We start from the raw sequence: 17,437 nt of genomic DNA, 5'->3' as shown, positions 1-17,437 counted from the left end.
AATAGGCGTTGTTGCCAAGAGTGGAGGGAAACTCAAATTCCTGTGAGCTGTTGATGGGAATTCAAAACTGTATTACCGCTGTGGGAAACAAAATGGTTTGCCATGATTCAGAACTATTTAAAAATATTACAAGGATTAGGAGGTGTGGCCTTGTTGGAGAAAGTGTGTCACTGGAGGTGGGCTTTGAGGTTTCCAAAAGCCCAGGTCAGACCCAATCTCCCAGTCCACCCTATGGATCAGGATGGGGCTCTCTCAGCTACTTCTCCAGCACCAGCCTGCCTGTTGCCTTACTCTTTGCAATTATAAGTGGACTACGTTTCTGAAACTGTAATCAAGCCCCCAGTTAACTACTTTCTTTTGTAAGAGTTGCTTGGTCGTAGTGTCTCTTCACAGCAACCGAAAAATAAATAAGACACATGTCTAGCCCTATATCCAAAGCTTAGAGCAAGACCCCAAACAGACACTTGGACACGTGTGTTTAATGAGCTGTCAAGATGGCTCAGCAGGTAAATGGCTTTGTCACCAAGTCTGACATCCTGAGTTGAATTCCTGTAACCCACATGGTGAAAGGAAAGAAACAACTTCTGAAAGTTGTCCTCTGACATTTGGGCATATAGAGGCACACACACACACATACATACATACACACACACACACACACACACACACACACACAATGTAAAATAAAATGTTTTACAACAGCCAAAATGTGGAAATAATCCAAGTGTCCATTGGCAGCTGATTGACTAAGAACATATGGTTTACACAGGCAATGAAATATCATTCACCCTTAATGAGGAAGGAAATACTGATGTGTTATTACGTGAACTAGGTTTATCTTAGTCCATTTAGAATACTGTAATACAATACTACAGACTAAACAGAAACCCCTTCCTCCTGCTTCTGGAAGCTAGGAAGTCTAAGATCAAGGCATCAGCAGATTCCATCTTTGCTGAGCACCTATTTTCTGATCAACATGGTAGAAGGATCTCCTAGTTCTCAAAAGACTCTTCTGTAAGGGCACTAAACCCAGCTGTGAGGGCTCTACTCTCATGACTGCCAGCACTTCCATTACAGATGAATATGGGCCCCCATGTGATTGCTGGGAATTGAACTCAGCACCTCTGGAAGTGCAGTCAGTGCTCTTAGCCGCTGAGCCATCTCTCCAGCCCAGGAGTCCCCATTCTTAATAACATCACTGCTATTGTTTCATTAAGAGTCCCCAAAAGTCCACGTGGTAAAGTCTTGGTCCCCAGCATGGTGCTATGAGAGTTTGGTGGGACCTTTAAGAGATGACACCTAGTAGGGAGACCTCAGGCTATTAGGTATAGACCTTGAAGGTGATAGTGAGATCCCAGCACCTTCTGTAATCCCAGCACAGAAGATTCTTTCATAGAAAGCTAACCGATTACCAGTCCTACATCCGATAGAGGGCTAATATCCAATATATACAAAGAACTCAAAAAGTTAGACTCCAGAGAATCAAATAACCCTATTAAAAATGGAGTGCAGAGCTAAACAAAGAATTTTCAACTGAGGAACATCGAATGGCCGAGAAACACCTAAAGAAATGTTCAACATCCTTAGTCATGAGGGAAATGCAAATCAAAACAACCCTGAGATTCCACCTCATACCAGTCAGAATGGCTAAGATGAAAAACTCAGGTGACAGCAGTTGCTGGCGAGGATGTGGAGAAAGAGGAACACTCCTCCATTGTTGGTGGGACTGCAAGATAGTGCAACCACTCTGGAAATCAGTCTGGTGGTTTCTCAGAAAATTAGACATAGCATTACCTAAGGACCCAGCTATACCACTCCTGGGCATATACCCAGAAGATGCTCCAACATATAACAAGGACATATGCTCTACTATGTTCATAGCAGCCTTATTTATAATAGCCTGAAGCTGGAAAGGACCCAGATGTCCTTCAACAGAGGAATGGATAAAAAAAAAAAAATGTGGTACATTTTCACAATGGAGTATTACTCAGCTATTAAAAACAATGAATTCATGAAATTCTTAGGCAAATGGGTGGAACTAGAAAAAAATCATCCTGAGTGAGGTAACCCAGTCACAAAAAACACACATGGTATGCACTCACTGATAATTGGATATTAGCCCAAAAGCTCAGAATACTCAACGATACAACTCACAAACCACATAAAGCTCAAGAAGTAGAAAGACTAAAGTGTGGGTGCTTCAGCCCTTCTTAGAAAGGGGAACAAAGTACTCATGGGAGCAAATACAGAGACAAAGTGTGGAACAGAGACTGAAGGAAAGGCCATCAAAGTCACCAAACACATACACTGTTGTGGATGCCAAGAAGTGCATGCTGACAGGAGCCTGTTATAGCTCTCTCCTGAGAGGCTCTGCCAGAATTTGACAAATATAGAGGTGAATGCTCACAGCCAACCATTGAACTGAGCAAGTGGTCCCCAGAGGGGTCCCCAATAGAGGAGTTAGAGGAAGGACTGAAGGAGCTGAAGGGGTTTGCAACTCCATAGGAAGAACAACAATATCAACCAACCAGAACCCCCAGAGCTCTCAGGGACTAAACCACCAACCAAGGAGTACACATGGAGGAACCCATGGCTCCAGCCGCATATGTAGCAGAGGATGGCCTTGTTGAGCATCAATGAGGGGGAAGCCCTTGGTCCTGTGAAAGCTTGATGCCCCAGTGTAGGGGAATTTGAGGGCAGGGAGGCAAGAGTGGGTGGGTGGGTGAGGGAACACCCTCATAGAAACAGAGGGAGGGGGGATGGGATAGGGGATTTCCAGGGTGGAAAAAACGGGAAAGGGGATAACATTTGAAATGTAAATAAAGAAAATATCCAATAAAAAACGTATTAATCTACCGAGAGAGAGAGAGAGAGAGAGAGAGAGAGAGAGAGAGAGAGAGAGAGAGGAAGAAAGAAAGAAAGAGAGAGAGAGAGAGAGAGAGAGAGAGAGAGAGAAAGCTAACCAATATAAAAAGTAAAAGAAGCTAGTCATAAGAAGGAAAGGGCATGTGATTCTAATACAGGGCAACCAAAAAGAGTCAAGTTCATAGAGACAGATGTTGAAGAGTGGTTCCTAGAAGCCATAGAGTTGGGGGCCTCAGGAGGTTCTTGATGAGTGAGAAGTTTCAGTTGGGAAAAAATGGCGAGAAGCTTTCAGAGATGCCTGCAGAAATGGCTGCATGACAATGTAAGTGCTGAATGTCCTGAATTTTATACTAGAATGGTTAAAACAGTGAGTCTTATGGTTTTTTACCACAATGTTTTAAATGTGAGAGGGGAAATGGGATCAGACACAAGGAACAAGTAAGGCCGTCTGTACGTCAGGTCCTCTGATGGGACATCTTGCTTTTCCTCTCTTCTGACCAGGATACCCTCTTCACTAGCTGAGGGCAAAGTGTCCAGGCTTTGAAATCAAAGACAAGTCCATATTCCTCATGCTCAAACTGTGTAACCCCAGGAACTTCACTTTGACCTCTGTGACCTTCAGTTTTCCTTAACTACAGTTACCTTAGCTATAAAGTAGGAAAAATAAACTCGAATTAGCAGAGTTGTTAGTGAATACCAAATTAGCTAAGATATTCCTAGGTTCAGCTCAGGCCTGGGCAATGCATGGTGAGTCCTTCTGGGCTCACATTGACTGCTGGCTTCCTGGCTGTCTTCTCACTGTAATCCTCGGAGTTTACAGAGGGTAGCTGATGGTACCTGTGTGCACACTTGTGTATATGTGTGATTGCCACCAGCCTCAGTTTCTCCATGTATAAACCAGTTACTTTCCTTTGCTAAGGCAAACTTGATATGCACCCAGATTAACCTTGGCGGAAAGCGGAAGCCCCACCCTCAGCTGACCAAGACGCCCATACGTGAGATGCTCAGGTGTTTATTTCCCTTTCCCTGGGCCTCAGTTCAACATTTGATACAGGAAAGTCTTGACTGCATAGCATGTGCAAGGTCTGTGGTTTTTGTTTTGTTTGTTTGTTTGCTTGCTTGCTTGCTTGTATTTTTTGGTGAGAAATCATAAACATAAAATAACTGTCACCTTCTGCTGCTGCAGCATTCAATATGGCAGCCTCAGCGAGGACCTTGGTTAGTTCATGTCTGGGTCCAGGGAAAGCAGATTGGCTGGAGATCACTGCTGCCCTGAACTGCTGAGGTCATGACTGTTGACTGAAGAGAAGAGGGATGGGTTGTAATATCTGTGGTTCCTACCTTGCTCTGCAGCCCTTTATCTTCTCAGCCTAGAGCCGTAGTCCCACTCTCGGCCCAGCTTAGATCTTATCCCAGATACACTCTGCCCTACACCTCACACAGGGATCACAGAAAACAGTAAGAAATGCCTGAGCAACCCCCCAAATTGCTGCCATTATAACAAAGAAGCCAGCACCTATCCAAACCTCTGGCATGACCAGTAATGATCTATGAGGTTGCTTTAGGTCAAAGGTGCTTTATCGAGTTTACATTGTGCTGATGCAGGGATAGAGAGGCCCATGATCAGAGGGAGAGGTCACCAAAAATGTAGTTTGATCAGTTCTCTTGAAAAATTTGAGAATCTGGCCAGGCAGTAGTGGTGCACACCTTTAAATCTCAGCACTCGGAAAGCAGAGGCAGGCTGATCTCTGAGTCTGAGGCAAGTCTGGTCTACAGAGTGAGTTCCAGGACAGTCAGGTCTGTTACACAGAGAAACTCTGTTTCAAAAAACAAAGATCCAAGAATCTGGCAACAATAGGCCTGCATGCTCAGCTGTCTGCAGTGGCTGGACCTGCGGGGGGCCTCTTCCTTATATAGAACTTATTCTCTAGCTCTTTGCCTGAAAACATCAACTTTGAAGAAAATCTTTCTCTTCCAGAAGAGACCTCTTTTCTCAGGGAAAAGAATGTCTTCTGAAAGAACAATAGAAATGCAGAGTTCAAAGAAGCCTAAAGGACCAGGAAGAAATCGTAGTCAGGTGTTACTTCTCCAAGTTTGCAGTGCCAGGCATGAGTACCCTCCTCTGGAGTGTACCCAAGGCAGCCTAAATTCAACTGAAAAGTTGTCGACTACTTCCAACATGATATATTCATGCCATTATTGCACCAATGGGTGTATCTTGCCAGACTGATCATTATTGTAACTCATAGGATTACAGTAGGCATAGCTGGGTAAGACTGTTGATGGCTTTTCTTTCCCAGCAGTCTGGAAAGCACCTTCTGGCACCATGAAGATAGCCAGCAGGCAGGAGACTTCAGACCAGTACTACTTGATTTTGCCTATGCTCTAGGATCAGATTGTGGTGTTTCAACAATTAGGTCTTACCATCAAGTTCTGGTGGGTAACCAAGAGCACTGTTAAGCTCTTCCAGAGAACCCTGGCCAGGCTATGCTCAAAGATTGGCTTATAGACAGGGTCTTAAGTGTAATTTCTGAGTAAGTAGCAGGTTTGGTGTGGTCTCTTTGATCATGCCGGCACAGAGAGTCTTGATTTGGGAGCTTAAGTTGTTTTTTTTTTGTTTTTTTTTTTTTTTTTTTATTAACTTTTAGTGTTTATAATTCATTACAATTATGAATATAGACCATAAGGCAGAACAGTATTGATAGCATTGGGCCAGCCTATGTCCTGTCATTAAACATTCTGGCCTGTTTCAGGTTGTGTTAAAGTCATAGATATATTGAAATATTATTTACACTCTTAGAATTCTAGATCAGGTACATTTAATGAATTAAATGCTGTATTTGCAATTCAAAGCCATTCTCAAGCTTGAAAAGATGAATTTCCTCCTAAAAGACAGAAGTTGTTGGCATGAAGTCACTGAGATGGGTCTGTCCTGATTCTGTCTCCATCACTGTCAGGCACCTCTGCCTTGTGAACACTAAAAGATTTTAAGAGCCAGAGATCAGGGAAGATCACTATGAAGTAATGTCTTCTAGATATGACAGGGCCAAAGCATTCATGAGTTTACAGGAACTGAAGTTGCTGGTCCAAGATCAACCCCAGGCAGCACTCCAGCAAGAGAAGGAAGGGATTCATGAGGACCTATTGTCAGTTGGTGGATTCTGGGATAGGGAGAGTCCATTTTCTGCAGCTGTATGGCCTGTGACAGGTTGTTCATGTTTCAGTGGATGCTGCCCAAAGACATACAGACATACAGACAGCAGTAATTGGATTCAGTAGATAGAAAAACAAGAAGAAGAAGAAGAAGAAGGAGAAGGAGAAGGAGAAGGAGAAGGAGAAGGAGAAGGAGAAGGAGAAGGAGAAGGAGAAGGAGAAGGAGAAGAAGGAGAAGAAGGAGAAGAAGGAGAAGAAGGAGAAGAAGGAGAAGAAGGAGAAGAAGGAGAAGAAGGAGAAGAAGGGGAGAGGGAGGGGGAGGGGGGAGGAGGAATAAGAGGAGGGGAGGAGGAGAATTGCAGGGCAACAGCAGAGGGTAGATATAATCTAAATGCATTGTATTTATGAGTGAAATTACTAAAGAATAATTTTTAATTTTTAATAAATAGTAAAATAAAAAACTAACAGACTAAAAAATGCAACACAAAATTAAAGTATTATTGTGCTTAACATGTGGAGTGGTTACAAATTAATAAAAGTAGAAAAATACCCCAACATTTAAAAAAAAACCTGTTATTGCATGCTATCACATAGTAAGAATAAGAAAATATATACCTGGTTAAACACAGGTAACAATCAACCTTTCCAAAACGAACAAGGACATGTGCATTGCTCAGTTTTCCTCAGAACCACCACTATGGCCTTTTAATTCACTCCTTTCTACTTACAAATGGTACTTCTTACATGAGTTCTTCATTTATTCTAAACTTATTAATCAAGAATCCATTTTATGGCAAAACAAAGGACTCTCTATAAACATAAATTATCATTATTGCCTCAAAACTGCACACAAGCACAACCCAGCATAAAGAAATATGTATGACATTGCTGTCGACCTATTTGATCTCCCTGGAAACAGTGTAGATTTTTGAGAAGTTTAAAGTGTTTTCCCTTGAGTCCCTCAAACTTCTGTGTTCAGGGACATCCATTGGAGGACGTTCCTCAGATACAGCAAGAGCTAACAGGTACGACCCTGCTTCTTCCCAACAAGGCTAACCGAGAAACTCTTATCTGTGAAGAGCCCAACACCACAGTTCAGTGTCTCAGGGACATCAATGTGGAGAGAGGGACATGCAGCCTGACTGAGGAGTCAGATATCAGTCCAGCATGTAATGGAGTCAATAAACCTGAGCCAGGACACAGGACTTGAGAGTGTTTGGGGTTGTTTGATTTCTTTTACATTTCTTTAGTGTGTGGAGTGTGTGTGTCTGTGTGTGTGTGTCTGCATGCACACACACACACATGTAATTATATACCACAGCACACAAGTGGATGTCAGAGGTCAACTTACAGGAGTTGGTTCTCTCCTTCCACCATATGGGTCCAAGGGTCATACTCAGCGGTCAGGTTTGGCAGCAAGCCTTTGCCCAGTGAGCCATCTCACCAGGGTTTTTTGTTTTGTTGAGGGCGGGGGGGGGGGGGCGTGTTTGTTTTTCGAGACAGGGTTTCTCTGTGTACCCTTGCCTTGATCATCAGTTGTTTTAATCGGACTATCAGAGCCATGATTCTTGAAAAGGGAACTTTAAGAATGAAAGGCAACAGATGGATATAGTTTCATAAGACATCATCTCAATTTTGTGTTTGGAAAAAAAAAATGTAAATTTTTCCATAAAGCAAACAGCCAAGGGGGAAAGTTCTAGAAAATCTTGGCTGATAACTGCTCACAGAAAAAAAAAATTTTTTTTTCTTGCCTCCTGAAAATCAGAAGTGAGTTTATTTTTATTTTAGTTTAAAAGGAAAAATCGCATGTGTTTATGGTGTACAACATGATGCATGGAGGAAATTCGTTTCATTTGAATCTATGGACGAAGCAGCTTTAAATAGCTTGAGCCTAGAATTGCGCTTAATCAACAACTGGGATCCTAAGATAAATGTGTGCAGTGGAAAGGGGCAGTGGGGGGGGGGGGAGGCAGGCTCTGGGGGGGAGGGGCAGTGCGGGGAAGGCAGGCTGTTGGGGAGAGGACAGTGTCCTGGGACAAGTGACCGGTAACTAGGATACATGTGCTGGGACCAAGACTGCTTAGTCCACCTGTGTCTTTGGGCCCTAAATTAGTGCTTGGTACCCAGGAAAATCAATTAGTACCTGCTGAGTTAATGAGTTAATGAACATTGCTGTCGTTTATACATGGTTTTGTGTATTTCCAGCCCAGTCTCCATGTGACAGTGTTGAGAAGTAGTAGGATATTTAAAGAAGTGAAATGTAATTGGGTTGTGAGAAGATTCTATCATAAGGACTTAATGTGCGTTTGATGGAATTCCAGTTAGTTCCTATAAAAAGAGGAAGCCTAGTTGGGTCATGGTGGCACGCACATATCTGTAATCCCAGCCCTCTGAGGCTTAGGAAAAAGGATTGAGTTTGAGGCCTACCTGGGACACAGCAAGACCTTCCCTCTGACACCAACCCCCTCTAAGGATGGGGAGAGGGACTGGCTCCTGAGCTCTTCTGGCTTTCCGACTCACCATGTGATCATACTCTGCATGTTTCCTGTCACTGTGATGCCATTCTCCATGATGGCTTCACTAGAGGCCAAACAGAGTCATCTGAATCAAGATGTCATCCTCCAGTTCTGTGAGATAAGTAAATCTCTTTTCTTAATAAATTTCTCATTTTTGGTATTTTGTTATAGTGACCGAAAATGGATTAATACAAATGTCTAAATCAAGGGCCAGGTATGATGCCACATGCCTTTAATCCCAGCATGAGGGAGGCAGAGGCAGGAGGATCTCTGTGAATTGGATGCTATCCTGATCTGCATAGTGAGACCTTGTCTCAATAATCAAAACAACAACAGCAACCAGGTCCCTTCATTCTGACAGGTGTTAAAATTAATCTTAGCAGGGCAGTGGTGGTGCATGCCTTTAATCCCAGCACTTAGGAGGCAGAGGCAAGCAGATTTCTGAGTTCGAGGCCAGCCTGGTCTACAGAGTGAGTTCCAGGGCTATACAGAGAAACCCTGTCTCGAAAAACCAAAAAATAAAATAAAATAATAATCTTAACAATATTTAATAAACTAGAACAGTAAACGGGCCTTATTTGCTACCTACCAGCCTCTCTTGCAGCTACAATCTAGCCAGGGAGATAGAAGAATACATGGTATTTGCATTTATTCAGTGCTTGCATAAAGTCGCATGAATTGCAATTTCTTTCCTTCTTCTGCCATCCTACTGTCTGGAATAGCCAGGATGATGGGCTGTAGGTCCAGCAGCCACATGAGCATGGACTACAGACAGCAGGAAAACAAACAGAAAGATTCTAGCATGGGCTTCCAATGGCCACCATTAATTTACCTGTCTTAAATTATCTGCCCTCAGACTTGCTGTTTCATGATAGATAAATCAACTTCCACGTTTACAGCCACTTTTCTTTGGAAGCTTGCTGTTGTAATCAGACAAAGTTAAACCTGAAGATGTGGATCAGCGCATATCCCTAGAGACAACATAGACCAAGAGAGAGTCGGACAGCCCAGGAAGCATCTAGTTTCCCACGGCAGCAACATTGCTCTATCTGGTACCTTTGCCTGGCTCCCTAGTCACTGTCCCTTCTGCACCTTGGATCAGAACCCTGTAAGTCTTAGGACAGTACTTTTGATAGAGATTTTCCACCAGAGTGTTGCTTCCTCTAACCACAGTCTTGCCCTCTTTATTCATATAGTTCCACAAATGCAGTGCATAGGAGTTATTGAAGGTAGGCTTTGTGTCCCACACTTGGTAGTAGCGCCTCCACGAAGGATAAGGAATGGGGTAAAATCTCTGGGGATGAAGGAAGGAAATATTCAAACACTTCAGGTCACCCAACCCTTGGAAGTCTTTAAGTCTACACCACACCCTTAACATCCTTGTCATCAATTGGGGACCTTGGTTGCCCCAAATGCCTGAGTTATAGTGCTCAACGAAGTTCTCCATGCAGGCCCACAGAAAGGGGTGGTGGGGAAGGAACCCAAATACCCCATTACTGGAGTGTCGGGAGCCCTGGGCTGCCAAGAAGTTCTCCTCGGGGATGGGCCTGATGGAGATGACGTCGGTGTCCATGTAGATGCCACCGTACTTCCAGATGATGGCCAGGCGGGATGCATCGGAGCTGACATGGAGCCAGTGTTTCTCTGTTCTGCTGTTGATCTATGGGAACAGGTACAAATGAACCCCGGAGCACAAAGGTTGGCTAGGAAGGAATGCAGCAAGTTGATTCCACCAAACCTACTTGACTGCAAGCCAAACTGTAAAATTTTCAATTTACCTTTACCACCACCCCCAAAAATTTTCCTTGAAGAGTTTATAGCAATCAACAACGATTTTTTTTTTTTTTAGCAGCCATTAAAGATTTCAAAAAAAAAAATGGTTTTCTTTCATCAAAGCAGTGGAAAAATAGATGTGAAATTCATCTGGAATTTCACCATGAGCAATGAGTGTGTCATTCTTCCACGTGGGTTACAATAACCACAAATACAAAACTGTGAAGGATGGGTTGGTTTTTTTGGTTTTTTTTTTTTTTTTTTTTTTTTTTTTTAGTTTGATACTTAGAAAAAAAAGTCAACACTAGTTGAGAAATCAGGGAAGAAAATCTGAGGAAACATGTATGTGTGCCTTTGTTTGCTTGGAAGGTCCTTCAATAAAGTTCACTGAGCACCTACTTCCTGTGCACTGAGTACTGCTAAAAAAACACAGCAGCAAACAAACAGGCAAGCATCCCCACTGGGAGGAGATTGACAATAAATAACACATACTGCATTGTTGTTGATAGGGACTATAAAAGGAACAAAAAGACCAGGTGAGGGGATGATTGAGGGGATGATTGGGGGGCGAGAGGGCACACAATGTGACATTAGGTTTTAGCAGAAACTTGCATGTAGATGTGTGCCCTTCAGACACATCTGGAAGAAAGTTCTAAGTGGAGCAGTGAGCGAGTGCAAGGGCCCTAAGTCAGAAGCACATCGGCTACAGGCAGAAGCAGGGTGGCCAATCCTGACACTATTAACGATACCCTGCTATGCTTGCAGTTTGGAGCCTGGCACAACTGTCATCTGAGAAGCTTCATCCAGCAGCAGACGGAAAGAGATGCAGAGACCCACAGTCAAATATTAGGAGATGCTCTGGGAGTCTTGTTGAAGAGTTTTGGAGGGAGGGTGGGGGGAAGGGAGTGTTGAGGGAGCTAGAAGGGTCAAGGAAACCACAAGGAGACCTACAGAGTCAACTAACCTGGGCTCATGGGAGCTCACAGAGACTGCACCACCAACCAAGGAGCATGCAGGGGCTAAACCTAGACCCCCTACACATATGTAGTAGGTGTGTAACTGGTCTTCATGTGGGTCCCCTACCAATTGGAGTGAAGGCTGTCTCTGACTCTGTTGCCTGCCTTTGGGTCCCTTTCCCTTAGCTGGGCTGTCTTGTCTGGCCTCAGTGGGAGAGGATGTACCTAGTCCTGCTGCAACTTGATGTGCCAGGGCAGGCTGGCACCCATGGGGGGCCTCCACCTCTCTGAGGACAAGGGGAGGGGGAAATAGAGGGAGAGGGTTGTGAGGGTTGGACTAGGAGGAGAGGAGGGAGGGGAACTATAATCAGGATGTAAGGTGAATTAATTAATTAGTTAATGAATGAATGAAAGAAAGAAAAGATTCTACTATGAAGAACAGAAGCAAAGTAACAAAAATCTTTGTAGAAAAACCTCACAGTTGCAGAAAACCATCTGGTCATTTACAATTCCTGAAACCTCAGAAACAGCAATAGCCAGCATACATCAGTGATCGTTCTGAGAGCACTTTGTAATCTACACAAATCCTCACAGATGGGACGAATGCTCATTCTAAGTTTTGAATGAGAAACCAAGGGACCCAATGCTCTCGTCGTTTGTCCCCAGGCATGGGGATGGGGTGGGCGGTGAACATCTTCAGATATTCACTCATTCACAAGAGACTACATTTTGGTAAAAAATCAGTATAATTTGGGATCGTAAGGGTTGTGGCTGAACAAAGAGACATAGAACACCAGAAGCCTCAGAGAGGCTGAGGAGGAACCCTGCCTTGGATGTGAGCTTTCGACTGCCGTCCACCTGAGATAGAGAGTATGAGTGGAGGAAGAGCTGAGAACAATGACCATGCTGGTTCTGGACATCCTCAAGAGTTCCAACTGCCTGCAGGGTTCACGCAGCAAACCCAGCAGCCCTTAGGAAATGATGGCACAATGGATCCTCTCTTTCTCGTGCCCCTGTCTATCTCCTGGTCCGTCTGGGACAGAACATGTCATGACCCAGTTCCCTCAAGAGTATCATGGTATGAATGCTATGGTTACACACTCCAGCACAGAGTCCTACAGACTCAGATGGAGTAGGCGCTTAAGGGATCTATCTGCACCTCCGGGCTCGCTCTGCTCCTAAAATCCAACATGACATAAAATCTAGATCCATCTTAGCACAACCCAAGGTTTGCTCCAAAGGATTTTAGTTCCAAGATACTATTTCTGTATCACACTGAAAGAGGGTTCCAAATAGAGCTAAGGTTTCCTTGGTTCAGAACTATATGAGGTTTGTTTGTTTGTTTTCAATTTATTTATTTTGTGTGTATGAGTACACTACAGCTGTCTTCAGACACACCAGAAGAGGGCATCGGATCCCATTGCAGATGGTTGTGAGCCACCATGTGGTCGCCAGAAATTGAACTCAGGACCTCTGGAAGAGCAGTCAGTGTTCTTAACTGCTGGGCTATCTCTCCAGCCCCCATAATGAGGTTTTACTAATTTTTTTTTTAAATAGGGTCTTACTATGTAGCTGGCTGTCCTGAAACTCTAGCTGTAGACCAGACTTGCCTCAAACTCCTCCTGTATCTGCCTCCCAAGTGCTGGGACTAAATGCATGTGCCTCCACCAGCTAGTTCAATATCTTTAAGTAATTCATCTGTGAGAAAATGTAGTGTGCAGCATCTCCCAAAATAACAAGCTTTGAGATTACTTTTCCCAAGGAGCAAAATAGAGTTTAGATGAAAACAGTCTAGCTCAGTTAAGGGGTAAGCTGGGCAGTTCTGGGGCATCCTCCAGCAGCTTAGAGCCACAGGGACCAAGCTATCTGTCTCCTCTATTCCTGGCACCTGCCTTCCTGGCCTGTTACATACCCTGATGTTCCTGGGACAGTCACACCAACTTTCCAGAAACGCTGGCTGCAGACAACTGCCCAAGCAAGACTAGCAGCAGATGAACATGTAATACACTTGAGTTGCTCCACTTCCTCCTGGCCAGTCCCAGTTTGACATTTCCAGGCTCTTATAACAGATGGGACCTTAGCTTCTAAAAGTTACCGGAACCCTAAACAGAAACTGCTCCTCAGAAGCTGCCCTCCACCCCAACCCCTGCCAGCCTAATCTACTAGAAGGATCCCAACAGGCTTACAGCTTAGTCTGACAAATGCTTCCAAAAGACAGCAACTAGCCTCAAGCCTGCCAGTCACATACCAACCCACCAGAGCCCAGTTATTGGAGCAAGACCAGGCAGGGGAGGGGAGGGTTTTTTTTTTTTTTTCTCCAATTATGACTATGCTCTAGAAGGCTGAATAATGACCACCCAAAGACATCAGGCCCCCGATTCCTGGAACCTGTAAATCTGGGGTAAGGATCTTTGCAGGTGTGATTAAGTTAAGGACATTGAGATGGGGTGATGTTCCTGAGTTACCTTGATGGGTCCTTGAAAATATCACAGATGTCATTTAAAGAGTGAGGTGGGTGGAGACTCTACATACACAAAGGCAAAGGGTGTTTGAAGAAGGAGGCAGCTAGCGGACCGATGGGCTCCAGGCCAAGAACAGCTTGGCTACCAGAGGTTTATATGAAACAAGGAACAGTCCTGCCACACGGCCCCTGCTGTGACTGTGGCTTCCAGAGCTGAGAGGGTAAATACAAGCCTAAGATCAACTGTTAGAGGAGCCCTTGTAAGTTAACACAACGACAGATACAATAACCTCTCTTTTGCTACTTGGCTTACAGAGCTTAAATATTTGCAGATGCTTGGTCCAGGGTGAATTAGAATTTAGATAGAACTTCATATGGCAAGAAGATGTTATGACACCAACTTTTAAATCATTTCTGTTTTTAAGAATAATTTTCTTTATAAGATCAACATTTTTTTAAGGTTTTATTTATTTTATGTATGTGAGTACACTGTAGCTTTCTTTAGACACACCAGAAGAGGACACCAGATCCCATTATAGGTGGTTGTGAGCCACCATGTGGTTGCTGGGAATTGAACTCAGGACCTCTGGAAGAGCAGTCAGTGCTTTTAACCGCTGAGCTATCTCTCCAGCCCAAGATCAACATTTTTAAAAGTCGCTTCTATTTCAATCATATTCAAGTGTCTATTGTAAGCAGTCTCTTTAGGTGTGTTTGTTTGTTTGTTTGTTTGTTGCAGAAGGAAGGTGGGGGCTTGATTTGTCTTTGGTTTCTATAATTGTTTTTTGTTGCTCTTTGATTTTTTGTTAAATTTCAAGTAGCCCAGGCTAGCCTACAACTTGCTATGAAGCGAAAGATGACTTTAAATCCATGATCTCCGTATTTCTGACTCTCAAGTAGGGTTTACTGCCATGTCCCCCACGAAGGCTTCCTCAGTTTTTTTTTTTTGTTGTTGTTTGTTTGTTTGTTTGTTTTGCTGCAATCGGTTGGATAGTTGAATGGAGGGGAGTCTCTCATTCCAGGTTGTCTTATACTTTCTTTTTCTTTGTCTTATACTTTCTTTATACTCCAGTGAAAAGCTCAGTTAAGCCCTGTCTAGAAGAGAACTGCTCTCTTATTCCCTTAAGCACCACCCAACTGTGCATCCTCTGTGAGACCAACATCACACTGAAATATTATTTCCTTGTTAACTGCATATTGCTAAGAGGAGGGTCATCAGATAGAGTCCTAGGAGTTCTGGGGGCTTCTCCATCCCAATCCCGTGGAGCACCATGACACCAATCCTTCCTGACTTTTAGACCTATATCACTTTCATTCTAAATATCGCTTCATTTCCGCCTCTGGTGTTGAAAAGGTTTAACATAGGTGTGTTTTAAGTTATAATGAAAAATAAGGCATCCATATACCTAGAAAAAATTAAAAATCCCTTCAGTTAAGAAAAGCCTCCCACATACCAAAGAGCCTCAAAGAAACAAACGTGGATGCAAAGGGACCAGTCCAATCGCCATCGAGACTGAGATGCCACTCATTTACCTGAACCAGACCGCCACAGGCTGAACAGAGGGCAAGTTGGAACCCAGTAGTCTGAGTGCTAGAGTCGACTCTGTCTGAGTCCTTGCCCTCAGTTTGCTTGTCTACAATGAGTGTATTGGACCCATTTTCTACAGGTTCTGTTTCTCCCTCCCAACACAGACTTTCTCAGTGCTTTGAATACTTACTTTGGTGTACCACGAAAACAAGGGTGTGTCTTCAAACAGTTTTTTCATGTCCAGAGGCACAAGGAAAACATTGTTAATGGCCGAGAGGAGGGAGAAGGCTGGGTAGCTGGTATTTGAAGTCAGTTGTGTGGCGTTGCCGAGCCCCTTCATGAAGAAGATGATGGGTTGCTCAGGATAGATTTTAGCAGCAGACTCCACAGCACAGGAGACCAGTGGAGGTGGCTCCAGTCTCTCAGAGGTCTCTATAAACACGATGCTTCGTCCATTCCTCAGGAGGCCTTCCAGCCCCTGTGGAGATGTGAAAGGGGGCAGGCAAGCATAGAAGCACTGAGACCTGAAGGTGAGCTGGTAGAGCAGACCACAGGCAAACACCAGGACCAGGGACAGGGAGAGATGAAGTTCCTTCAGCATGTCCTCCAGCCCTTCCAGCCTCTCCTTCAAGCAACAGAGTTCATTAGAATTTGCCCTGCGATCCTGATGGAGACAACCTGCAAGAAAATGAGGAGGGGTATCACTTACTGATTTAGATGGAAAAGAAAAGAAAAACCCCAAGAGAAAGATGATCAAGTCAAACCTGACGATATTAAAAACAAATTCATCTTAGATTTAGATTTATAAAGGAAGACAGTTAATGGCTGATATACACGCTAGCAGTGCATGGTTGTCTTAACAGAAGAAAAAGAAAGCAGTCGCCACAGTGGATGTCAAGAATGTGGGAAATTTTGAAACACATTCATCTTTTAAAAAAATTTTTTTCAAGAGGCTTTCTTAATCTGACAAATGTTACCTGCCAGAACAACACATAGATGATAATATATAGGTAGTATACAGATAGAAATAGACAATAATATGAAGATATCATAGGTAGCAATATAGAGCGATCAGATCCTATAAAGCTAGGCTGGGATAAAAGCCAGTTGTCACTTTAGCTAGTCAATATTACTCTAACAATTCTAACCAAGTCAATGAAAGAAGAAGAAAAAAAATCATGGCTATAAATATTAGAGGAAGCCAAAGTACCACCAGGTTCTCAACCATGACCACAGATGGAGAAAGTTGAATATAGTATATGTTCCAAACTCGACAGAATTCAGAAGAAAATTAACCAAGGGTCTAAACTGAAGGTTAGAGGGTTACGTTGTGAACACAGTTTGCAAGCAGGGAAGCTGTGGTTCCAACCTGAGCCATCTGCCACCAAGTTCCAGTCTCCAGATAGGGCTGCAGTGGTTTCTTTCCTGCAGAAGGTAACTTGAACACAAGCGGACTCCGAGACAGCAGGAATCTCAATTCCTAAAAGGCTCCTCTTTTTTTTTTTTTTTTTTTTTGACTTTAACATAACTCAGAAAATTCAAATCCAGGAGCCCCAGAACTTACTTTTCAGCCAGGGACTTGCAGCTTCCCAGGGTTTGAGGTCTTAGAAGTAAGGACACGTTTCTCCTGTATGCATTCTTATAACTCACTGCCCAATCTTCCAATTCAACCACACAGAGGAAAGCAAATTATTGGCAGAAGATTAAGACTAAACATAAGAACTCCCTAGAAAGCCCCTCCCTTCCCTAAGCTCCTCCCCACACACACCCTAAAGTTGATATATGGAGGCATTAGGAGTTCACAAGATTTTTTTAGATAAAGCACCCACTTGGCTAGCCTGTTTGGGGCTCTATCATGGGGGCTCCAAGAGAATCCTCTTAGTTGAGGGAAACTGTTTGAGGGCATGGTGCTGGTGCCAGTACATCCTTTACCTGCTCAGTTTAGTTTAAATCAAACTCATAGGCAGAGATGTGAAAGGTTCTTCCTGGGAAAATCTGTAATTTGACCAAGATTTCTCTTTTGCAATCATAATGAAAAGGTTTGATGAAAAGAAAAGAAAGAAGACCATTTGTCCATCAAAGCGATGGACAACCTCCAGTAGCCTGAAGGCCTAGAGATATTCAATGAGAACAGACTCCCCAGTGTCAGCTACAGTGACTGCAGGAGAGCTCTTTCTTTTTCCCTTGA

The 17,437-nt window shown here is 43.6% G+C and overlaps 1 protein-coding gene across 1 annotated transcript; it reads right to left on the bottom strand.

The window, feature by feature from the left end:
• Window positions 1-8,006: 8,006 nt before the first annotated feature.
• A4gnt (alpha-1,4-N-acetylglucosaminyltransferase) lies at window positions 8,007-16,938 on the bottom strand. The gene is made up of 3 exons (XM_034525009.2): window positions 16,814-16,938; window positions 15,440-15,927; window positions 8,007-10,194 (listed from the first exon to the last, which is right to left on the bottom strand). The coding sequence occupies exons 2-3, from the start codon at window positions 15,848-15,850 to the stop codon at window positions 9,580-9,582; spliced, it is 1,026 nt and encodes a 341-aa protein (XP_034380900.1). The 5' UTR covers window positions 15,851-15,927; window positions 16,814-16,938; the 3' UTR covers window positions 8,007-9,579.
• Between the last annotated feature and the right edge of the window lie 499 nt (window positions 16,939-17,437).

The sequence above is a fragment of the Arvicanthis niloticus genome, chromosome 21 (genome assembly GCF_011762505.2).
Source record: "Arvicanthis niloticus isolate mArvNil1 chromosome 21, mArvNil1.pat.X, whole genome shotgun sequence".
Taxonomy (NCBI): Eukaryota; Metazoa; Chordata; class Mammalia; order Rodentia; family Muridae; genus Arvicanthis; species Arvicanthis niloticus.
Note: the sequence above shows the minus strand (reverse complement) of the source record. Positions and strands in the feature narration are given on the sequence as shown.